The sequence below is a fragment of the Pezoporus occidentalis genome, unplaced genomic scaffold, assembly GCF_034315485.1.
Source record: "Pezoporus occidentalis ecotype Australia unplaced genomic scaffold, CSIRO_AGI_Poc_V1 ctg57, whole genome shotgun sequence".
NCBI classification, from domain to species: Eukaryota; Metazoa; Chordata; class Aves; order Psittaciformes; family Psittacidae; genus Pezoporus; species Pezoporus occidentalis.
In genome coordinates this window covers 1,594,977-1,620,658 of record NW_026915910.1, presented here as the reverse complement: position 1 = coordinate 1,620,658, position 25,682 = coordinate 1,594,977, and the positions used below count along the sequence as shown (strand labels likewise).

Sequence of the window (25,682 nt, the reverse complement as noted above, 5' to 3'; positions counted from 1 at the left end):
CTCTTTTTAATTTGAGAGAGATTTTTGGTGATTTGTATTTGCTTTGACTATTGTTAATGAGGTAAAGCTAGTGACCTTGTAGTATATGCAATTCATGGCCTCAACTCAAGACAGCATTTTTCTACAACAGTGTGATGGAGTTTCATTACACTTGTGACAGTCCCTTTAAGAGAACCATATACTGTATGTATAGGGATATCCCATTAAGGGTTAGGTCTGCACTTTTCAGAGGAAAGATCTTGAGAGCTGAAATACAGTGATTTTTAAGCATGTTGAATTGGATAATAACTTCAGAGAGATGAGGCACGGGATAAAATCTGAATAATTTCAGAGAATACAGTCAGGTTTTGCAGATTCTGTCTGCTGAAGAGTGTGGCTGTGGTGAGGATAAGTGTATTGAATGGATTACAGCTGTCAAAGGCAAAAAATTTAAGCAGCAAAGATCAATAGTCAGAGGCTATTTTAACTGTATGTACCAGAATAAGTTTTTATTACTAATCTGTTTGGAAATCATAGTTTCATAGAATTATAGAGTGGCTTGGATCGGAAGGGACTTCAAAGCTCATCCGGTTCCACCCCCCTGCCATGGGCAGGGACACCTTCCATTAAACCAGGTTGCTCCAAGCCCCGTCCAACCTGGCCTTGAACAGTGCCGGGGATGGGGCATCCACAGCTTCTCTGGGCAACATGTGCCGGTACCTCACTACCCTCACAGGGAATTCTGCCAAATATCTAATCTAAATCTCCCCTTTTTCAGTTTAAACCCATTCCCCCTTGTCCTGTCACTACAATCCCATAATGAGATACAGATACTACCTTGGTGGACAGCTAAAAACCGCCTTTGTTCAATTAACAGATCTTCTTCCACATCAGGATATAGGTGAGCAAAAGTGTTTGTGGAAGCACTGCACAAGTGCACACATGCCATTGTTTTTATACCAAGAATTTTAATCTATTTGTTATTTATATGTGAAGTATAGTGGCACTCATGATAAGACAAAGCATGGTCTCCTGCGGAACAGCTTATCACCCAGAGAGGAGGGCGATCAATGTCATAGACTCATAGACTTACTGACAAATGCAGTCAATTACTCTATGAACACAGTCTCGTTCATTTTTATCTGAATGTTCTCCTATGTCTTTCTCATTCTTTTCTTTAAGGAAAGCAAAACGGGAGAAGGAGAACAGATGGCAGGAAAACATCCAAAGGGAGGAGGAAGAGAAAAAGAAGCGATTGGAGGAAGAACGAATGCAGGAAAAAGTTCAAGAAAAGCTGAAAGCTGAAGAAGCAGTTGCTCTGATGAGGGAAAGGGAAAATAAACAACAGTTTTATGTAGAGGAAGAGAAAAATAGGCAAACCACAATCTTGAGGGAAACAGAACAGCAAAGGAAGAGGCAACTGGAAGAAGATAAAAGAAAGCAAGAACAAATTGCAAGAGAGGCTGAGGAGAGGCGTAAACAGAATGAAGAAATAAAGAAGATAAAAGAAGTGAACAGCTCTCAAGAGATGGAGAAACACACTTCTAAATTAAACATAACTGAGAAGATTGCAGATCTCTTGAAACCAGCAGAGGGTAAAAGTCTTAAGCCTCCCTGGAAAAATGAAGGTAATCTTAGTCTGTTAGATTTTTGCTTTAATGGTTCTCATTTTCCTGAGCATTTTGTCATTCTTAAAATGCAGTATTATTATTAATGTGACATTATGGCAGGCTTATTGTCTAAAATATTATTAAAAAAAAAGCCAATGTTTAATGTCCTTTGTTTTAAATCATCATGTTAACTTAGGTGCTGAAAATTCATAGAAGTAACCTGTGACTGATTACAAATCTTCCAGTGATCCTGGTCAATAAATCACAGGTGCTGGAAACAGTAATAGGACCTAACTGTAGTTGTGGACTTTGAAAAATAGTGGTTTAACAGTATTTTTGTTAAAGGCAGTTTTGATTAGTTCCATCTTTCATTAGTTCTTGTCCGTTTTTATTAGCCGTCTTTATCTCTGAGTTCAGCAAGAACCAAATTAGGACAGTGCTGAAGGATCTTTGCACGCTTCAGCTATACCTTGTAAAACATCAACAGTGTCAATCACAGACTTGGAGAATAGAGGTACAAAGAAACTAGAACTGATATTTTGCTATTCTAGGTTTCTAAGTAAAGCCTTCATACACGCTGCTGAACCCTTATTGTTGCAACAGTGGTATCTTTTCAACTTGGATAATTATAGTTGTGTTAAATGCGACTATAGGAAAGCAGTGAGTTAGCCAGAGCAGTTTTGCAAGGAAAGATGAGAAGATAAAGATATATTTTTTTTCTTCAGAAGACAGTGCATTTTAGTGCCTGTGTTACATTTACTGTGATTTGCATGTTGAAGTCATGCACTTAATGTATCCCATTGGCCTGCTGTAGCTAGTGATTTCCTTTGATACTTGCCTGGGGGCAAGAACTGTTCTCTTCTTGTATTCATACCAGTTGCTTAGAATGATGGAGCTTTAACTAAGCCCATGTCTTTTAGCTGAGTTAAAATGATAACTAATTTTCTTACCCTTTCAGGCACTGCATTTAGTGTCTCAGAGTCTAGGAATTCAGTTGCCTTGGTAAATTACAGAGCTTTATATCCATTTGAAGCAAGGAATCATGATGAGATGAGCTTTAATACTGGGGATATAATTCAGGTAAGATCTGCCATTCACATTTTACTTGCAGAAATCCCACCCTCTTCCTCGACATTGAGGTACACAAGGTCTTACGTGTCAAAAGCATTACGTTGGCACATTTTAAAGCTTACTTAAAACTTAAATTTGATTGCTTTTTCTTAAACAAGTAAAATTAATGTTAATTCATCCAGAATCTTTCTTTGGATTTTACGTATCCTAGATGTGTTGAGATTTTGTTTAAAATAACAATAGCAAACGGTAAATGTAAACTTTCCAAAATTAGTAGATCAGGAACGATATAGTTGTTGCAGTTTATTGTACATGTATAGGTTGGCCTTTAAGTGTCTGCTTGAAATATGAACATAGTAAGTAGAGGTGTGAATTAGTCATTAATGCATTTGAATTAAAGTAGTTATTTAACAAGTAGATGTGAAAAGTTCTTCTGAATCTTAACACTGTTTTCTAATGTATTGTTAACATTGACTTCTGCCTCTTGTTGGCTGGTCCTTTATGCATGTTCCCTCAGGCAGACGTGTACAGTAGTTTATTTTGTGTCCACTCTTCGTAGCACTTTTCGGCATTCATCTGAATATGCTATCTGTAATATTACTGCTGGACTGTAAGATTGGAAATGTCTTCTAACATCTCAGTTGAAATGTGTTATATTTTACAATGAGGGTGGCAAAATACTGGAACAGGTAGCCCGAAGAGGTGGTAGATGTGCCATCCCTGGAGACACTCAAAGCCAGGCTGGGTGTGATTTTTGGCCAACCTGGTCTAGTTGAAGATGTCCCTGCTCATTACAGCAGGGTTGGACTACGTGACCTTTGAAGGTCCCTTTCAACCCAAACTATTCTGTGATTCTATGATTCTGTGTAATTGTATCACTTGCCAGCATACACGGTTTTGAAAGCATGTGCCTTCAGGTGGACTTGTGAAAACTGATTTACAACCATGGGAGCACAATTAGCATATATGTATCTAATATATAACTACGTATGGTTCCTGCTCATTCAGACTATCAGCGATATATGTAGGTGATGAGGGAGAATTTACAAAGCAATGTAGTACAAAATATTAAAACTGTGAAGTATTAGCCTTCAGTCTGACAGTGTTAAATCATTTATTTGCATTTTTTTTTTTTATACCAGTGGAGCATGGAAGGAGAGCAAGAGAAGAAGGTTTTGTTTTGACTTCTTTCTCAGATATAACTGTGTCATTTAACTGCTGGTAACTTATTTCAGAAATAGGCTTGCAGCTGCCGCCTCCTCCTCTTACCCTCAGTCCTCAACTAAGCTAACTAGCTGATAGTATTTGATGAGCTGGTAATTTTTAGCTAATTTTGACGAATTTGCTAATTTATAGCATAGTGGAGGCTTCAATATTGCTAGGAATGTTTAGAGATGCTCTGTACTTGTCCAAAAATTCTGTTATTTACTATATGATAGTGTTCTGGATGCAGTCAAATGGCAGTTAATTATATCTGTAAGCAGAACTGCAGCAGTTGTTCTCATGCACTGTTGGGCTTGCCAGCCGCTACCTCTTGGCTGTGCATTTGGCAAAATGGAACACAAACCATCATCATTCCTGGCAAGCCAGAGTGGCTCCAGGTGTAGTACATGATCCCCAGTGTGCAGGTTTGGGATCTGTTTGAAGGAATATGATGTCTTTGAGGCCTGTCTCTACCTGTTTCTAAGTCATTACAATTGTTGTATTGCATCACCCTGTTCCTTCAACAGGGCCAAATCAGCTCCGTTTGGGAAGGGAAGAGAGTGAAAATGCTGATCCAGTATGAGTGCTGCTCATTCTGTTCAGTTCAAAGTGCTAATAAACGCTGACATTGTGATTAAGGATACCCTTTTTGCTTCATGCTGCTGTTTTCTTTGTATTTATCTGCCTGTACATAGGTTGATGAAAAAAATGTGGGAGAGCCTGGTTGGCTTTATGGGAGTTTTCAAGGACATTTTGGTTGGTTTCCATGCAATTACGTAGAAAAAATACCAGAAGGAGAAAAATCTTTATCTCCTAAGAAGGCCTTACTTCCTCCCATAGTATCTTTATCTACTACCTCAGCTGCTTCAGAGTGAGTTTTTCTTACGTTTGTGTTCAAGTCACTTTTTCTAAATTTAGCAAAGACATAATGTGCTGTATAGTTTCTATTCGGTGGTTTGGGGTTTTTTTATTGTTTTGGGGTTTGGTGGGTATTGTTGGTTTGGTTTGGTTTCAGTTTCAATATAAATGCAGAAAACTCACTGAAGAACCTACCTGAAAGTCTTAGCTTGGGAATTATAAGTCTTTGATAGTCTGCTTCACAATGTGTAGAATGTGTTTTATATATGTTAAAAAAAAAGTATTACTCTGCTTGAGGTGCTTTTAAAATAAAAATTGTAATGTGTTCAATATGCCTGTATTCAATTTTCAGACCACTTTCACCAAGTAAATCTGCGGAAGAATCTGACTACCAAAACATCCCTTTTTCTAGCTTGAATGTTAATACAGCATGGCAACAGAAATCAGCTTTCACTCGCACTGTGTCCCCTGGATCTGTTTCACCCATTCATGGACAGGTATATTGTGTGAGAGTGGAGAACTTGCTGTATTTTAGATTCATGTTAATGAAACTAATTTAAAGAAAAAACAATCCAAAACACACCTTTTCTAATACAGGGTGCACTGAACAGGCTAGATGATAAAGAAGCTAGTCTGAATGCTCCACTAGTGTGCTTTGACATAATTCCTTATGTTTCCAGGGACCACTGAGCAAAAAGGCTCATGCAGTATGTTTCATAATTCTAAAAACAATTTTCACCTGTAATTAGACACACAAGATATTTCTAACAAATAAGAAGTAGAATTGAGAGATTGTTCCTCAATTAGCAGCTTGTATACATCAAGCCCTCATTTGCTTAAACTTCAGTAAAGGATACATCAATGTTTGCTTTTTAACGCTTGCACCAGTTTGGGGTAGTGTGGTCATTCAACATCTCCACTTGTGTCTTAACAGGGGCAGCCTGTTGAGAACCTAAAAGCACAAGCACTTTGCTCTTGGACTGCAAAAAAGGATAACCACTTGAATTTCTCAAAAAATGATATCATTACTGTCCTGGAGCAGCAGGAAAACTGGTGGTTTGGAGAGGTACATGGAGGAAGGGGTTGGTTTCCAAAATCATATGTCAAGCTTTTACCTGGGAGTGAAATCAAGAAAGAGGAGTAAGTGCAACTTTTACTTTTTGTTTTATTCAACAATTCACAAAAAGAGGTGGTTTAGAGTGCAAAATTCTTGCTTTAAAGTGCAGAATATAAACACCATTTACAATTTAAACCACGCCACTTCAAGCTTTTATTGTTTCATTCTGGCAAGCCAAGTAACGCTGGGCTCACTACTGTGTAAACAGACAGTCTTCAAGGCTCAGTGCTGTGAAAAATCAGTGGTGGTTGATTATTCATCAAGTGCCAGACTTTGTTTTGGGTCATTACTGAGTCAGCTCTCTTGCAGTGTAGCTACACTCTGCCTCTGAAGGTGTCAATTTTTAAGTGACCTACAAATAGCTGTAAGCTTGTAAGGTATATCTTGCAGAAGTAGTGTATTTTTCTTTACTTGAAAAGATGTTTGTATGCTGCAGGGTAACTGTTCAGGTAGTAATTCAGTCAGGTAACTGCGGGGGGATAGCTGCACCATTGTGTGTGAATTGTTCTTTCCATGTGTTATGATGAAAGTTCTTAGAAATTCTGTAGAATGAGAGAATTTAGACAAAATCTTGATTTTGTTCTCCTTTTGAATAGCATCATTTGCAGATAGATATTCTGATCTTTCATCACGTTTGTTTTTTTCTTAAGTGGTATGCCTTGGATGACATTTATCTTAAATATCAGTAATCCCTGTCACTGTTTGACAGTCAGGGGTGTCTTTGCAGTTGATTCATTGGCAATACCAGCTTTGAGATAATCAAAGTCTTATCTTAATAGAGAGATCTGTTCTTGATCTGCCTTTTAGTTACACAAACTGTTGTTTTTTTTTCTGCAGACCAGAAGCTATTTATGCAGCTGTAAACAAAAAGCCTAATACACAGTCTTACACAGCAGGAGAGGGTAAGACAGCATGAAATACACTACTTAATGATACAGCCTTGTTTTGCTTCATGGCATGTGAATAAGCTTAAATATGTGATGGGTTTCTGAGCAGGCCTTAATGCTTGTCCAAAAGACACAGTGCAAATGTTGATTTACTGGTACAAGATTTATAAAGCAGGAATGTAAGTAAAGCTTGTAACTAATTCCAGTTGAGCATAGGCCTGGGTTTTTCTTTTTTTTTTTAATGACTGCTCAAGCATTAATTTATTTCTGAAAACTTAAATATGCCTCATACCCATGAGTTCTTTTCCTGCTGTTCTCTACTGCGTTGTGCTGTACTCTAAACATGAGAAGGGAGTTTTAGTCTCCTGAGCGTGGATTGTCTGCTTTTAATCAGAAGGAAGTATATAAATACTGCTAGAGAAAAATTTGTGGGAAGCACTTTCTAGGGTTTTTAATCTAGTGTCTCTCCATGCTTCACCAATTATATTTTAATTTCACTTGTGTTTTCATTTTTGCTGTGTTAGATAAGAATGCTTTTAATCAGGTTTAGGTGTGGAATGTACATGCTTGCTGTGAAACAGAGGGAGGGTGGAATGTTTAATGCAGGAGATGAGTTTTCAAGCTGTGGTGTACAAGCCTCTGCTGATCTGCGGGGTGATGGCAAGGTAGTAACTCTTACTGTGCTAAATTAACACAAACTTGTGTACCTGTAATTCAAAGTTGTAAGCATGAGGTGAGATGGGATTACAATCAAGCAAATAGCTAGGTTGATTCAAAGACTTGTGAAGACATGAACACACTGATGAACATTGATATCAAAGATACCTGTACTTGCATATGATTTATCCTCCTCTCTGAAACTGTTGTCTCCTTCTTTGTATGTGCTGTTTGTACAGAGTATGTTGCACTCTATTCGTATTCAAGCTCTGAGCCTGGTGACTTGACGTTCACAGAAGGTGAGGAAATCCTAGTGACCCAAAAGGAAGGGGAATGGTGGACCGGGAGCATTGACAGCAGAACTGGAATCTTCCCCTCCAATTATGTCAGACCAAAGGATCAAGAAGTGAGTTTGAATTCTGAGAGTTCTGTTAAATACAGTCTCAAAATTTAAATCTCCATGTGTTTTTCTGTCCCCATGCTTAAAGTTGATGTAAACTCTGCTGTTTTTATTGTACATTAAAAGTTGATTTTTGTGTCTTTGTAGGCTTCTAGTAATGCTGGCAAAACTGGCACTATAAATAAGAAACCCGGTAAGTGTGTGATAACTTTTTAACATTTAGGACTGTTTTGTAAGTGGCTGTGAGCATTTAGGTTCATAGCAGTGTTTTAATGGTGAGTTATGTTCTTAGCTGCAAGATATGTACCAGGATATTTCTATGTATCTACCTCTTACTGTAATGAAAATGCAGTTAATATATTTTCTTACTAACAAGCACAATTCATGTATTATCTTTTCAGAAATTGCTCAGGTTACAACTGCCTATGCTGCGTCAGGAACTGAACAGCTTAGTCTTGCTCCAGGACAGCTAATACTTATTCTGAAGAAAAACGCTAGTGGATGGTGGCAAGGAGAGTTGCAGGTAGTTATTGAATAGGAAATAATTGTGACTTGGGGCAAGGAGGTGATTTTGGGTTTAATTTGAGAAAACAACTAAGTGTGGTGTTCTAAAAGCTGGCTAGAAATCATAAATACGGTATAAACCAGATTTAGGGGGAAAGAAGGTTTTTGTTTAAACCTTGGATTACTGGGGGTTTTTGTTTGTTGCTTTGGAGTGGGCTTTTTGGTCACAGAAAACAATAAAGCTGTCAGTGTGTGCTTGAGATGGGAAAGAGAGTTGTTGACTGTTCATAAATTGCTTAGGATTTAATTGGTAAAACATTACATTGTAAAATTATTGTAATGAAAGAACTGGAACTCTTGGAAGTTGGAGCTGGCAGCTAGTTTATTGCGAAGGTTGGTGATCCCGCTTTTCTCCTCTCCCCACCTAGTGATGAATTTCTAGTCCCAGGTGTTGAGGGTACTGTTACATGACATTCTTCTTAAATCATAGTATTTTGACTTTTGGAGCCCTATGAATCTTGTCTGTAATAGCCTTCATCTTTGCAACCAATGCAAAAAGTTTAATCATGATCTTATAATGTCTTTTTGTTACCCTTTAGCTGAATCTGCAACATTACCCTGAATTTAAACATGTTACTTCCAGTAATGAATGCTATTTCCAGTAGTGGGATTGAACATTCAGCACAATAGAATGTCCTGTCCTCTTAATATCAGTCTGTTGGCCTTTGCCAAGGTATTCTACAGCCACACACACTCTTGTTTTGAGTGAATACTCTTGCTAACACCCATCTTCCCTCTCCCACAGTTAGAACAGGGCTGATACAACTGTTCAGCATCAGTTTTTAAAACCAGCCTGCTTTACAGATACAGGAGGAGAGATCACAGTGAGCAAGTCAAGAAATTGCTGCACTGAGTTTCTGTGGATTAACAGCAGTGGAAAGCTTACTCACAGCATGTACAAAGACATGAATAGTTTGTATTTGAAGAAAAGTAAGCCCAGTGCTTGTTCAGGAAGAAGCCTCAAAGAATAAAAAGACAAATAAAAAAGCGGGAGAAGGGAAACTGCGATCCCTGATTGTCAGTTCTTGATAGTTTGATAGTAGTAGACCTCAGTTTGCAGTTAGGTGTTTCTAAAATCTGTGCTCACTTTTATATCCAGATTTGTGTGTATATGCGTACTCTGAAGTATATTTATTTCTTCAGTGTGTGCAGAGATCATTTTTACCTATGGGACTAAAAAAGAAAACACTGAAAAATAAAAATCTTCTCCAAGTCTCACATGCTGCAGTAGGTAGGAAGTGACATCAAATACTTAGGTCAGGGTTTTGGAAAGAAGCTTATGGTAATTGTAACCTCTGTTGTGGCCATCTCCTCGGAGACTCCTGGCACGATGCATAAGTGGAATGTTTGTAGAGCAGATTTTGAGCCACTCAGTTAAATTATGCACTGAAATCATTAGCTGCACTTGAAAATATGGGATGAACACAGTTGCTAGAATATATTCGGGTGCAGTTTTATTTTAATTGGATTGTTTTATCCTTAAACAGATTTTTTTTTTTCCTTTTGAGATCTGTTTAGTATTTAGTTGGTGTTTGGAATCCTGACTTTTTGTCTTGTGCTGGCATAACTGTGTGACATATTTGTTGTGTTTTTCCCAATCTATAGACTACTTCATTTCTTAATTGTGTACTGACCATTTTGTTTAAAATGTTTATTTAATGTTTAAATGTTTTGTTTTAAATGTTTATTTACAGGCAAGAGGCAAAAAGAGACAGAAAGGATGGTTCCCTGCCAGCCATGTGAAATTACTGGGTCTGAGCAGTGAAAGAACCACATCTGCTGCTCCCTCAGGTAAAAAAAAAAGAAAACAAACAACCAAAGAAAGACTTTATATTGAATTTAGAGTATTTTATGTAACTGCTTCAATTCTTCTGCTATTCTGAATTACATAATTAGCATAATACTGTATTTAATGGTCTGTGGTGGGTTGACCCTGTCTGGACACCAGGTGCCCACCAAAGCTACTCTGTCATAGACTTCCTCAGCTGAGCAGGGGCCATAAAATATAGCAAAAAGCTCATGGATTGAGAGAAGGACAGGGAGAGACCACTCAGGATTAACATCGTGGGCAAAACAGACTTGACTTCGGAGAATTAGTTTAATTCTTTAATTATTTTATATTAATATATATTAATAATATATTAATAATTATAATAAATAATTAATTTATTACCAATAAAATCAGAGCACGGTAATAAGAAATCGAACCAAATCTTAAAACGCCTTCCCCTCACCCTGCCCTTCCTCTGGGCTTAAAAGGACTCCCTAATTGTCTTACCTCCCACCCCCCAGCATGCAGGGGGATGAGGAATTCACGTGTTTCTGTTGATCCTTCCTCCCCCTGCTCCAGCATGGGGTTCCTCCCACAGAAGACAGTCCTCCATGAACTTCTCCAATGTGAGTCCTTCTGACAGGCTGCAGTTCTTCATAAACTGCTTCAGTGTGGGTTTCCCCCACAGGGTCACAAGTCCTGCAGCAAACCTGATCCAGTGTGAGCTCCTCTCTCCACAGGCCGTAGGTCCTGCCAGGAGCCTGCTCCAGCATGGGCTTCCACGGGATCACAGCCTCATTTGGGCAATCCCCTACTCCGGTGTGGGGTCCTCCATGGGGTGCAGGTGGAGATCTACTCCACTGTCCTCCTCCATGGGCTGCAGGGGCACAGCCTGCCTCACTATGGGCTGTACCACGGGCTGCAAGGGAATCTCTGACCCAACACCTGGAGCACCTCTTCCCCACCTTCCTCGCTGACCCTGGTGTCTGCAGAGCTGCTGCTCTCACATACCCTCACTCTTCTCTCCACCTGCAGTTGCTCCTGAGTAGTAACTTTCTCCCCTTCTTAAATACATAATCCTAGAGATGCTGCCACCATCACTGATGGGTTCAGCCTTGTCCAGAAGTGGGTCCATCTTGGAGCCACTGGCACTCACTCTGTCAGACGTGGGGGAAGCTTCCACCAGCTTCTCACAGAAGCCACTCCTGTAGCCCCTCTGCTACCAGAACCTTGACATCCAAACCCAGTACATAGCTGTATCTGATTGTAGTGTCACTTTGGAAGGTATTGTCCTAGTTAGAACCTGGGTCTTTTGACAGACATGACCATTCAGCAGTTGTCTGTATCCAAGAAAGGATCTCACAACTTCTTAATCAAAACAATTCTTCATAGGGTCCCTTCCTAGCATGTACTATTCGCTACATACCTTACAGCAGAAACTCTTGTCATACAAAGATGTTTATATCCAGAAATCTGTGAGAATGAGCAGTGCATCTTCTATGGCAAGAGCTTTCTAGTTTTGCAGGGTGTACTAAAGAGCCATACTCTTCTCATTTGGAAACTCCATGTTCTGAAATCTCACAGAAAACTAACAGTCCTTGACAAACACCTTGGAATTACATGTACTGCTCCTTCTAGGGAAGGAGACTGAGCAGCAGATTTCCACTAGATTTTTCCATTTGAACGGCCAGGTACAAATGAGATTATTTCACAGATAATGAGCTTTTTTGGTTCTACATGCTTAAATTGTGCTGTTCTCCTCAGATATGACTTGCTTATACAACAGCTGCTGGGTGTTACTGGACCAAACTTCCCTTCAAATAAACTAGCACTTCACAATTAACTAACGCACATTTCCTCTTCCTTTGCTACATTTTTTTTCTCACAAGTACCAGGTGTAAGATAATCAAATTCACTTTCTTTTCCAAGGCAGTAAAAGAGATAGGAGCATGCTTGATTATATTTTATGATGTTTAGAAGTGGATTTGGCTATATGCTATACTAACTGAATCCATTTGCTACATAAGTGCCTAGATACAATAAAGTAGAACTAAAGATTATTGCCTGGCCCAATTGGAAAGAAAAGGGAGGTTTGTTCCACATCAACATCAGATCATGTGGCACTTTTCTTATGTAACACTGTATGTGATATTGTTGTTTCTTTCCCATGGTTGTGTAAAGCACTGAAAAAAACAGTGTTAATACTTGTGTAACTATTCTGGTATTTTGTTTTTTTTTTCTTCGTAGTGTGTCAAGTGATAGCTATGTATGATTACATGGCAAACAATGAAGATGAGCTTAGTTTCTCCAAAGGGCAGCTTATCAATGTACTGAGCAAAGATGATGCTGACTGGTGGCAAGGAGAAATCAATGGTGTGACAGGTCTCTTCCCCTCAAACTATGTGAAGATGACCACGGATTGTGATCCAAGTCAGCAGTGTAAGCAACTTCTTTCATTTTATTACCTTATTTCAAAGGTGCATTGTTATTCTTCTTTGCATTTGGAATTTGGAGTTCCAGGCATCAGCAGAATTTATTGGTACTTTAAATACTCTTTCTTTAAATAATTTTAGTATAGTACTAAGTACTTCAAATATTTTTCTGTTCAACCTACAAACAACCATCACGTTACCAGCCAGCCTGGGGGTGGTAGGAAGAGTGCTCAGGTTAGCTAAAAATGCTGGATTCCATAAATATTCCCCTTCCAGATGCTGATGTTTGATAACTGACAGAGACTGGGAATTGGTACAGGCATTCTATGCTCCACTATAGAACTTCCTCGAGTTTTATAAAACAAGAAAAAGTGTCTGCTGTAGTCATCTTTAACTTACAAAGTAAGTTACTAAATAATCAGTTAAGTAAAAGTAACCATAGAAAGGGTAGGAAAAAGATTCTAGCATTGGCAAGTGATCTGTCCTATGGTAAATATGTGTGTCCTGGCTCCCAGCAATCCAGCTCTCATCCAATGCTGAGAAACAAGATACACATAAAAACATAGGTTAAGCTGAAAATTATCAGCAGCAGGCTGAGAACTGAACGCTAGAATATACACCTGCCTGACACTGAATTTTCTCTGCCTTTTTTGCACATGAACACAGTAAAGGTTTCTGGTGACCCACACACATGCACACACCATTTTTTTTTCCCCTTTCTTCCACCATTATTACTCCTGAGGCACTGTGATTAAACCAACTTTTATATCAGCCCATGCCACCAGTGGGTTTGGGAATATATCTTGATGCTCCTTTGACATAACAGCCTTGTCCCTTCACTTGCCTTTTTTTCCCTAGGCATCATTTGTAGTTTTCTCAGTATAAAGACACATATCCAGAAGTCTGGTTCAGTTTCACTCTTAATAGACTATAGGTAGCATGTAGGACCAGTTTGCACTTAAGATTTGATTAACATAGGTGTGTTGTTACAGAAGAATTCACAAATGCTGTGATGAAGGTACTGCTTGGATTGGAAAGGTAAAATATTTAACCTGGGTGGCTTGTTACGGTACCTGGGTAGAATGCACCGTTCCTGAGGTTTGAGCTGCATTACATCTGTGCCCACATTTCTGGTAACACATTGATTTATTTTTTTTTTTTTCTCTGTGTATTTTTTTTAATGCCTCTGGCCAGTGTGGCCGTGAGAACAAAAGCTTCTGCAGTTAGACTGAACTTACCATTCTTTTGATCAAGCCTATCTAACTCATTAAAATGATCCTTTGAAAGTCTTGTTGTTGTTTACAAAATCTCAGTTTTGAAGAAATCGTGTAGACTAAACCTAGAGATTAAACTCTAACATTAAGAGTCTGTCTGAGTGTTAAAACTTTCTGAATTTTCAAAAGCTATGAAGATACTGTCTTATCACACCGGGTGTGTTATCATATAAAGTAATGTTGCTGAAAGTGCTAAGTGTGAGGAGATTACATACACCGCTTGTTTTCAAGAGAAGCAGTGCTGAGACCAAGTTGTAATTGGAAACCTCTGATATAACGGCTAGGTTTTTGTCATTATTTGCCGATATGTCTTTAGGGTGCTTCTCAGATTTCAAAGTTGTGGAGTAAAAATATTTCCATCCAAATCAAACTGTGCCTGTGTGAACAGAACTTTCCTTTGAAAGTATATTGACAAAAGGCAGGCAGTGGCAGTTGGGTAAGCTGATGTGCACCAGGTCATCCATACTTGATTGTTAAACTTTTGTCTAAGAAGTAGTCTGCTGTGAAGCAAATCTGCTGGTGCATAATTAACAAAATCTTCCTATTGGTGAATGAAGAATACATTGAATTTCATACATTTTAAATTCTCTGAGCATTTCACATGAGCTGACTTACGTATCAGCTTTGTGCTGGGATTTGCCACTCTTGTGATATTAAAACATACACATTTGGAAACTTCAGGGAAAGTCTTGCTTTAAGTCCAGAGCCTGCTCAAAACCAGCATGGCTTGTTAGCTCAAGCACAGAGCTGTGCAAATACTGTTACACAGATTTCACCTGGGCTGGGGTGCAGAGTGGGAGCCAGTAAGTTATGTTAGCAGTAAGCTAGTGCCGCATCACTCTTCCGTAACCAGAGAGGTATTTAAGTGTGTACTGACTGAACTTTCAAACTTCCTTGGATTTCCTTAAAATATTTTCTGCTCACTCTTAAACATAGTGCAGCTCCTATCACTACTGTTGAGAAATCACTAAGCAATTGTCCCATAGAAATGTTGATGTGGCCCTCTAGGGACCAGCTTATGCATACGACAATATAATTTTTAAAATAGGTTGTTGTAAAGAATTGTTAGTCTGAGCATTGTAATGTTTGCCAGAGAACAGCAGTTTCTTCCACTGTCTTTCTAGATGGTCAAATATCAATGGTATTTGAAAGGGAGCAGACAGATTTGGTTTACTCAAATAGGTTTGCAGCTTAGGAAGGATCTGCTTTTCCTGCAAATTTAAACTCTGCTGTACGGACCACCTTCATATCTGGTGTCTTACCTGACACTTACTAGTTATAGCTGTAATGGCAAGCTTCTCTAGCAAAGAGGGAACTTAGGTTAGTGAGGTGTTTCTTTCTCTCGGGTTGCTGAAATAGCTCTCTGAATGGAATAAACTGTGCTAACAAGGTCACTTCTTCTGTTGGTGTAGCTGCATAACCTGGCCTAGGGTCTCCACAAAGAAAAAGAAGTGGAATCAGCTAAGGGTGTCTTGGGTCTGTCAAAAGGTCTCTTACATACAGTTGTGGTTGCAGAACACAAAATACTTGAGAGTGATGCTCTCAGTGACTGTGGTGATGGTTAGACTTATTTGTGTTTTAATGACATTTTAATATCCCTTACTCTAATGTTTGCACAGAAGTAATCACAAAGAATCAGTAAGATATACAGGAGGTTTCAAAATATAAATAGGTATAGATTTAAAGTAAAGGAATGTGCATCATCTCATAGTCTCTGTTCTTTAAGTGCTTGTTCAGGCTGTTCAGAGTCAGATCTTTCTTGTCTTGCCAGTACCTGTCTAGGCCATGTCTACCAGGTTTTCTTCCCATTGACCCAAGGGCCGTGTAAGGCAGGTAGGTATTGTGCATCTACCACTTCCATTTCCACCCAGTGGCCTGGTCTGGAGATAATTTCTCTTGTTTCAGCCAGTCTGTCTGCATTAAGCAGTTGCTCTTAGAAACTTGTTCCCTCCTTCTCTCTTGCCTTTTTCAGCGAGAGAGCTTTTTTCCAATTTTTCATCTTATCCATGCGACCAGTCTGAGCCTTGTCCTTGTAGTTTCCTTAGCTGAGATTTTCTCCGCTCAGGTGCCTCGGATGGAGGCAAGACAGATGCTCCTGCTACATACTTGGGTGTTTTTCAGTGTTAAGAGATCATTTCACTTCTCAGAGATGTTCTTGCTGAGAGCTGGACAGCCCAGCCAGGTAGAAACACTTACGCTCAGTGTGTAGAGGCTTCCAGTTCATCTTACCTGAGATAACCGTTTCCCTTTGCGAGACTGGTCTTTCATAGAGGTGAATGTTGTACCAGTTCTTTCTACTCTAATGTACATATAATTATTGTTTCTGTTCACTCTTTTATACTTTTCTTAGCCCAGCATTGCTGCAATTCCTCAGCCACCTGATTTACCCCTTCAGGTGCTCAGACCTGAGCTCCTGGTAGTCCCCATAGCCTGATAAGCGCCTTCTTCCCCCATTCAAACCTGCCTGCTCTGTCTTCTGCCAGTGCAATGGCAAAAGTTAGGCTGAGGTCAGATTTCTCTCCGTAGACTGTTCTTCACGTGTATGATGATAGTGTGAATTTCCCTGGGTATAAATTTGATGTTCACAGTAATATCACTAGATCTATATATTTTTTTCCTCCTCGAACCTTACCTGTAGATGTGACACGAGAGACATGAGGCAAATCGTGTCCTTTCAACAGCAAGGATCTGTATTTCCTCAAGTTTATCTCCATGCACAAAAGAGCATTAGGATTCCTATCCAGTACTGTCTCGTGAATGAAGCTGTCCAATTTTCAAGGACGTTGATAGTGAAAAAACAAGTTCTGAACAGACCTGCTTATGCCAGGTGCACTTGTGTATCTGTATATGGACAACACATTCAAAGTTCCCGAGTTATTGCCAGGTAACTTCTCTTTATGATGATGGAGTAAGAATTTGTGGTATGGCTTTGAGGTGTTGCATGTTGCCAGTCCGCATTCATTTTTTAACACGTGAAGATAAGTAATTTGTTCTAAGATTTTACTCAACAGCTCCAGAATTTTACCCTTTTTACCAAGAATCTAATACAGAATAAAAGCCTTAGTTCATAGTGAACATGGTCATTTTGTATTTCTAAAACTACTTGGTAGTTTTGACTTTCGAACTACTGACATTCTAAAACTTGGTAGTTTTAGAATGTCAGTCAGGTTTGATAAAGATTCTGTGTGGAAATCCTGGGGTCTGGAATAGTCTCCAGATTGCCCATGAAGTATGTGCAGCTGCAGCCCACGTCACACATCTGCCTTTAACCTGACTTCGCAGTGCCTCTTCCAGAGCGGGGAAAACTCGGTTTCTGATGGGTGTATTGAGTGATGTGGTATGTCCTACTTCATGGACACATATTACAAGGTTTTAATTCCTTTCAGGCTTTGAGCAGAGTCAAACAGGTTAATTTTTGTGTGCCCATATGAGTAAATTCCAGTGTGGCTTTTCTTTACAAGTTCAGTTTGTATCGGATTTTCTAATGTCTCATTACAAGTTTCTCAGGAGAAATCCTGGCTTTGTTGACATCTTAGGGAATTTTACTGTTGCCTTTAAAAAAACCCTAGGGTTTGACCTTGTGTTGAGTCTACATAACAGAAGTCTTCCTTGGGAAGAAAGTGTATTCAACTCAATCAGCTACAAGTGATTTCAGAGTCAGTGATGGCTGGTCACGGGTACTGTGTGTGTTTATAAATATGAAAATGCAAGAGTCGAAGCTCATGATACCTGTTTTCAGAAAGTTGAATGTCTGTCATTCCTTTCTGACCTTTCTGTTGTTGTTCTGTCTTGTGTCCGTAGAACTCATGTGTTTCACTCTTCAAATTTATGTTCATTTTATCCTTCATTTTTTTTTTGTTTTTTTTAGGACCCAATGTTGTCTTCCAGTGTGAAAGCTCCTCAGAGACCCACTATCCAAGTTTGACTGTAGCGTGGAGGCAGGGTGGCCAGCCCTGCTCACATTTCTCTTGACACAATCTTTTGCTTCGTTTGAACGTTAGATCCAGTCAAGAAATTAGGTTTTTGTGGGTTTTCTTATAATCTGCACTTACAGTTGATTTGTAAAAGCAGAAAGGATAGTGGGTCTTTGTGTGGCTTTCACTGCTGTTCATTCTTGTTTCCTTTAGTATTTTTCTTCGGTATTGATAATCGTAGATCATTAGCATGCATATCGAGTTATCATTTGTATGGTGGGATTGCAGACACACAAAGACCCACTATTTGCACAGTTTGTTTGAGCTGTTTTGAACGGGCAGTTGTGTTCTTTCAATGTTGTAATGTACATACTTTGCAGAATTAAAATGTTCATTGATTACTGTTCTAATGGACTTGATTTAATCTCTTGCATATTAAGCTTTTAAAATTGACAGCCTACAGGGCTCATCCAGAAAACAAACCCTACCTGTCTCTGCTGCTGATAGTCACTGTGATTACAAACATGCTACAAGATCTAAGATTTAGATCTGGTGTAGTCCATCCAGCCTTTTAATACCCTTTTTAACTGGGGAAAGTACAATTAAGCATAGAGCAGAGGATATTTTAATCTTCCTTCACAGTAGTACTATCGCAGGAATTCAGGTTGTTTTGGCTCTCTATGTCCTATCCCTAAATAATCTCCTTTAAGTACTTTATTCTGATAATTCGTATTTGCTTTCAGTTTTAGGAAACCACAAACATGTACTAGTTACTGCAGTAAGTACTTACACTCTGTGCTACTAGGCCCTTTCCCTGCCCCTTTTCTGCATTAAATAGTTAATGGTACTAGAGAGTTTTATCTGGTTATGGTCTGCCGTGTCTTAAATAAATACTATCTGAAAGCTGCTGCTCTTTCTGTTAAATAAATCAGCAGCCTGATGCATAGGTAATCTTGGTAAATAGGTGTTGCCAGAAAAGAAACACTAACAGATACCTGGAGCTGAAGGCAGAGCATTTGGGTTTAGAAATGGAACTACACTCCTCAGCTCAAAAGTGATCCTTAAAAGTAGTTGTGGCACGTCAGCAGTGTGGTCCAGTGAGGGTGCCCGTGTTCTAGCAGTCTGGGGGGAAGGAGGGACAGACCAGGGCTTCAGGACTATAACCCTGATACCCCTTTAAATAAAAGAATTAATTTAATAGCAGACTACTTGTCTGTTTAAATAGTTCTGTGCTCCTGTAACAACAGGAGAGATCTAGTAGACATGGTATTTAATTTAGTTGTTTTTCTGAACATGGTCATGAAACAGCAAAGGTCACTTATGCAATCAGAAATGTTTACAAAACACTGCTTGTTTACTATATACATACATACATATATATATGTATATATATGAATGAATGTTGTGAAGGTACTATCAGGAAAAGGTTAGTCCAATTGCAGAGATTTAAAAGCCTTTCTCCAAAATTTCTATGTTATGTATTTAATATATTTGATCAAATAATGTATATGTGCCCTTTACTTCAGAGATGTATCTTTTGTGCAATACAGACTACAGCAATGTGCCTACATAAAGCTACAAATGGATTTTTATTCTGGATGTATTTTGTCTAAACCAGTATTTTGTTATAGAGTGAAATCATGTTATTGTAGGCAAATAATGTGCTAGATAATTCCTCAGGTGTTCTAGCTGACTTGATTTCCTTATGAAACCTTAAGTATTTGTACTAAAATATGCTCATCACCCTGAATTGCCTTCTCTGAATTTCTGAGTTTGAAAGCCAGTTTAATGCAGGCTGAAGTGTGTTGTGCTACACCAGTGTCATCAAGCAGCCACAATAGTTTAATAATTAGGTGATCTTATAAATTATCCCATTTCTATAAAGGGTTAACCTGCGGGATTTGAGCCAAACTGATTTTCCAATGCTCAGTGACAGTTCTCCTTAAATACCAAATTGCTACTAATGTCTAAAAAATTAAAACCAACTTTGCATCCTATGTGGGATGTTCTAGGAAATAGTTATGTGGCATTTGCCAAAACCAGCTGGCATTCTACTTGTTTTTTAACTGATACAGTTGAATTTTAGGGTAGTGTTGGGTGAAGTGTCATCAAGTAGCCTTATTACTGGGTATGTAGATATGAGCATTGATAATTACTGGAACAGCTGCCCCTCAGTTTGAACTGATGAGTATTGAAACGAAGCATTTTGGGCTTTCACGGTTACCTTTTAATGTCTCAGTATTTACCCAAGTACGCTCTAAATTTTCCAACTGTGATAATAAAAATAACAGTAATAATACACCTTAATAATGCTGATTGAAAGAGGTATAGCCCCTGCCTTCAGTAGTTATCTCTGCTGCAGATGTCTGCCTAATACAGCTCAAGCACAGTCACCCAAGAGCTCTGCTCTGCCAGTGCACACTGGTGCAGAAAGAAATGAATGCATACATCAGATCATGCTGAGGGTGTATTTAGGGCAAGATTATTTTAAACTGATGTCCCATATCAATGAAGAGGTGTCGCTGATAGAAGCTGCACTTAAATCAGACCTCTATCATTTAAAAACAAAGTCTGATTTAAAAATGGTGTTTTTTTCTCTGGTTGTGTGCAATCCACTCTCTTGGTGATAGAAGTCCATAAAGTGAGTTCAGCTGTCATCCCAGCTAGTGCTGTAAAACTAGTGTTGAAGCATTCATCCTGTATTTGGGTGAGAAAGGTTGGCTTTGGAGCTAAGGACAAGGTGGAAAACAGAGGTTTTTGTTGAACTGATGGTCCCCAGTCAAGAGCTGAGAATCCACATGTTGCTCGTAGCTAACAGTTAAAACTGAAGCCAACCAGGAGAGCAAAATACGATGTTGCCTGCAGTGTAATACTGCTTAATACTGTTTCTTGTGGGACAGCAGAGAACAGGGGCCATGTTGTACCTGGGAGTAAGAATGTAAACGATGCTGTAAATGCACAAAACCAGTTACTAAACACTTCCTAATTTTGTAACTGTCTAGTTTGCATAATGGACCAACAACCTACAAAAGCTTTTTACAGAAGCTTAGTTCACAGAGCTGAGCTCCTGCTCCAGCAGTTGGATCCATGTAGGACAGTTGTGCCACCACCAAGACCCAGTTGCAGGGCTGGGGTGTGCGAGTAGTCAGTGACAGTGAAGGGCTGTGAAAGCATTCAAAGCACTGTCGTAATGTCAGTGTTAATAACATTACAGTTAGGAGTGCAGAAGACATAAAGCTCTGTTGGATATTTATGCCATCCCAATGCTTTGTCAGATCATAATCTCTGTGTGATTTTCTTGAGTTGGGTTGACAACACCTGTAAATAACTGCTCGTAGGAATGCCGACAAGCTGTGGCCTGTAGTACTGTTGGGAGCTGCTACAGGGCAATGCTACTTTAATGTAATGAACTAATAAAACTGCTATGTAGTGGTGTGTGCTGCCTTAAAATCTCTTCTTGCTGTTCTTTTCAAGCTAGAGTATTGATGTTTGGGGTGGTTGTTGCAACATGCAAATGCAGGCTGTGCTTCGCATGAGGCAATTGTTTGTCTGTTTTTAAACAAAGTTGTAAGATACCTATGCAAATGCCTTTTATTAAAGGGACACATGAAAGTTTGTCTGTTGTGGTTTTTTGGTCCATCTCTTGAGGATTTTTTTTCCACACCTGAGTAGCTTGGTACAAGCATTTGTTACCTGGTGCGGTGAAGGAGTGACTTGATTTTGCTTTTCACCTCTTGCAAATTGAATCACATTTCTTCAGAGAGAAAAAAACTGCGTTTGTGGATTAGGGGAGACTGGATGAAAGTATTTATTATTTTCCTAGGGCCTGGTGGAAGCTAACTTTTCCATGGCAAAAAAATTCTTGGATTAGTTCCTTTCAACAGGTTTCGGTAGGTACAGAGGCTACTGACAGGAGTACAGTGCGAGTGAGTTAGCTGTATGTGTGACGGCAGAGACTGTAATTTGGCTGTAGGTGACCTTCCATGATGCCATCCGCCTGTTCTCTGGCTGGACTTAAAGGGATTATTTTGGTGCCAGCCCATGGTACTTAAGGTGAGGTCTTTCTATATTAACCTGGGAAAATAGAGGCAGGCAAAACAACCAATGTGCTTTTTCCAGGCACATCAGCTGGCTTGAGCTAAAAAAACAAGAAGGAAAGAAAAAAAATAACTGAAAAAAAAAAAGCCCAAACCACAACCACCCCATTCTCCCTCCAAACAAAAAACCCACAGCCCAACCCTGAACCAAGCTATTTCCTTTTCTACATGCTACCCTCTACCCTTAAATAGTTTTCACTGGTGACCCAAAGGAGCGATGGCTCTGGTACAGGCACATCCTTTGGGACCTTCTTGCCTGTGAGGGTGCTGAGGCCCTGGCACAGGTTGCCCAGAAAAGCTGGGGATGCCCCATCCCTGGCAGTGTTCAAGGTCAGGTCAGACAGGACTTGAAGCAACCTACTCTAGCGGAAGGTGTCCCTGCTCATGGCAGGGGGTTGGAACTGGATGAGCTCTGAGGTCCTTTCCAAACCAAAGCATGCTGTGATTCTATTAATCTGTGACAAGTGCCTGAGCTCCTGTTTGAGGTTTAAGATGTCTTTCCAGAGCTGTAATTTTTAATGTGTTTTTTCATTGTTCATTGATTGGGGAAGTTTGTTGGGGAAGGGGACAAAGCAGTTGATGCCCAAGCAGATCTGGGCATCCGTGAAAGCCTTTTATCCATCTGGCTTTTACCTCAATTCTCTGGAATTGGCATTTAAGAGAAAAATTGTAATTCACTCCCCCTTTTTTAACAAATTAAAAAAGGATTTTTTTTTCAATGGTGGTAGGTCTCATTCATCTTTCTTTCATTGGAGGATTTCTTTTCTACAGAAAGTGCTATCCTTCCCCTTGAATGTGCTTAAATACAGAACATGTCAGTATTTGGAAGGGATTTCTACCCGTTCCCCATGCTTTTCAGGCAGTTGACTCTCCTGCAGAGGAGAGCATCTTTTGACTCTGAAATGCGGTAGTTTTTCATGCAGGGCTAGTTATGTTAGTAGGGAGAAAGTATTTCTTGTTCAGGTATCTTTGGAGAGGGATGCACAATTTTAAACACAACTTTAAAGACTGGGATTTCCTGTTTATAAACTCTCCAGCTTGTTTTACCCTGCCCTGGTGAGACAGCTGCTTCCTCATCTTGCAGAGCAGGATTTATCACAAAAGGAACCGTGGTTACAGATGGCATCTCTCACTTGCCATGCCCTCTGCTTTGATAGGTACCAGACACTCACTACTTGCTCTGTTAGATGTTGTCAGGAGGGAGCTCTGCAGATCATGCTGAGGTTGCCTGAGCTGCCCAGCAGTCCCCTGCTCTGGCTGTTAGGGGCAGGCTGGCTTGCCTTCCCAAGGTCATATAAACCTCTTAGCCTAAGTCACCTGAGGGAGCTGAGCTTCCCGCTGCTTTTCCTCAGCAATCTGGGGACCTTGGGATGAAGCTTCCAAGGACAGATTGGATGGGGCTTTGAGCAACCTGGTCTAGTGTGAGGTGTCCCTGCCTGTGGCAGGGGGTTGGAACTGGATGAGCTTCAAGGTCCTTTCCAACCCAAACATCTTGTGATTCCATGATTCAGAAGAAAGAAACCAAACCAACGGCTTTCAGCTGTCAAAAAAACAAGGCGGTTTTACTGCTTCCACACTCACTCCTAGCTGCTAAACTAGCAGAAAACCAGTGTTTTCTTTTTCCCCTCAAAATTTGCTTGCTGTCAGGTAAGTGTCAGAATTGATGCAAGGAAAGAAGGGAACAGGAATGTGGGAGGAGAATGAGTAGAAATGTAGATCCACTCTTTCCATACCCCTAAGCCACTGCGGCCACTTTGGAAAAACATTGGCAAACGCATAGTAGGTTGTTTTATTGTGTCTCATTCGCCTTTCTTCTCCTATCCAAATGCGAGAATTCACCCTCTCAAATCAGATGCGTGGATTGCATACTGGGGGGGTTTATACCAGTATCATTAGACCCATCAAAATCTGGGATGTTTTCACTAGTGCTTATTTAAGTATGAAATAGCCCTCTCCTGTTCATCCCAAAAGCTGATAGTCCAAACACAAGGTTAGCACAAGAGCCAGTTAATTTAACTGCACTTCTGTAACTGGTAAAGAGCTTACAAACCAAATCTATTTTAAGAGCATAAAAAAAGGCCTGTTTTGCTTCCAGTGTTTGCTTCAGCTTTAAGCAGTCCGCATGAGAGAGACACAAAGCCAAGCATAGGGGTTGTTGTAACAGCTGTGATAGCAACAAACAGCAACAGGGCTTCAGTCTAACCCTGCTTTGGTTGCAGGAGAGCACCTTGCAGCAGGAAAAAGAACCCCCAAGGTCAGTGCTGAGACTGCCAGATCTAGACAGTAAAGTCTGATTACTGTGCAAGCCCTCAGTTATCCTAATATCTCATGTCTTGGGAACCAGATGGGCTTAAACTCAGTTGTGGGCAGACTAAAGAATGATCCTAGAGTCCAGAAGTATCACTTATTGGCCTCAGTCCGTCTTAATGGATTGAGATACCAAGCTTTATAGGAATCACTTTGATCTGTAACATTACTTATTCTCATCTAATTTTGGCCTGATTGTAACTTCGGGAATAACTAAGGGCAGACACAGCATTCTGCACAATCAAAACCACTGCAATCCCTGATCTTCTCATAAAAAATGGCATTTTTTCCAAATCTTGTCAGAAAGTTTAAGATCTGTGATCCTACTTAGGGGTATGAAACAACTGAAGAGTCCCGACTTTAAATCTAGCTTTTGCCTTTACTATTTTACTTCCTTTTGGTGTTCAGTTTCCCTGTTAAAATACTTTGAAGGGTATCATAAAGCTTCATCTGACAAGTGTTTCTCATCTGCTGAAGGCTGCTGGTCCTTCAGAGCAGCTTGATGCCGGTGCAGCAGGATGCGCACCAGCCTGTGCGGTTCCCTATTAGGCCCCTATCACATCAAGTTTAGCTAAATCTTTAGTGTTTCTTGGGTTTTTTCCCCCCCAAAAAATATTACTTAATTACATTAATTAGAGCAGCCTTCCCATAAGCAGATTTATATGCTGCCAGTTAATAGAATAAATACAAGTTCTAGTGTTCTAGACATGTTAGGGTGACAAGGGTCAGTGACCTACAGCCCCTCGTGCTACACTGCCTTCCAGGACACCTGTAAGTTTTCAGAAAGTACCATTCCTCTCGAAACACTGGATCTAAATGAGTCCCTGGGATGTCTTCCTGCTCTCTGCAGAGGCCACAGTTCACGTTGTATTACAGCCTGAAGCCAAGCTGTAGCTGGATGCCCTTAAATGCTCTGTGATTGCTTCTGTGTCATTTTTCCCCACCCTGCCACTTGGCAGTACCCTGCTCGCATGCGGTGGCGGACAAAGGGATCAGAGTTTGACTTCTGTGCTCTCCTTCACCCACTTAAACGTATTCACCACTTTGTTTTTACCAGTTTTTGATTCAGTTGCCAAGTCTCAAACGTTGTCATGCTTACTAACATGTCTGAGTAGAGACAAAGCAGCATGAAGCTGTGAGGTCTGCACGTCACTACAGAAAACTCAGGCTTCATGTTGCTGAATGTCTGTGTGTTCTGTGCATGATTGTGACTGTTCACACTTGATGCATAAGAATAATTCAATGTGTTTCAGGTTCATTTTGTTTCTAAATGAGAAGAAAAAGTTGTGCAACTGTGAAGTTACACAACTGTAATGTTATGCATTCTAACTTTACAAGTTTGTACGGGTGGTTTGTGTCCTAAATTAAGAACCAAAGCAGGGTACCTTAGAAATAGGGTGGAGATCAAAGGGGCAATGTCCTAAATCAGAACCAGATGCATTTTAGCTGACTTCATCTCCCTGTAGACATTGCATAAGGCAAGAGAAAAATGAGTTTTGAAACTCTGTAGCAGAAAAGGAGAAGAAATGAGAAAAAATGTG

The 25,682-nt window shown here is 39.8% G+C and overlaps 1 protein-coding gene across 4 annotated transcripts in view; it reads left to right on the top strand.

Moving 5' to 3' along the window:
- The window catches only part of ITSN2 (intersectin 2), an 83,721-nt gene that overhangs the window by 48,859 nt on the left and 9,180 nt on the right, over nt 1-25,682 (top strand). For 3 of the 4 annotated variants that reach the window (XM_062638425.1, XM_062638424.1, XM_062638426.1), the window contains 11 exons: nt 1,162-1,607; nt 2,548-2,669; nt 4,559-4,734; nt 5,074-5,218; nt 5,656-5,861; nt 6,676-6,740; nt 7,622-7,788; nt 7,930-7,975; nt 8,184-8,305; nt 10,041-10,137; nt 12,365-12,556. In XM_062638425.1, coding sequence (XP_062494409.1) covers nt 1,162-1,607; nt 2,548-2,669; nt 4,559-4,734; nt 5,074-5,218; nt 5,656-5,861; nt 6,676-6,740; nt 7,622-7,788; nt 7,930-7,975; nt 8,184-8,305; nt 10,041-10,137; nt 12,365-12,556 — 1,784 coding nt within the window. Of the gene's footprint in view, nt 1-1,161; nt 1,608-2,547; nt 2,670-4,558; nt 4,735-5,073; nt 5,219-5,655; nt 5,862-6,675; nt 6,741-7,621; nt 7,789-7,929; nt 7,976-8,183; nt 8,306-10,040; nt 10,138-12,364; nt 12,557-17,691; nt 20,983-25,682 lie in introns of those variants that run through there. The other variant, XM_062638427.1, reaches the window with a different exon arrangement.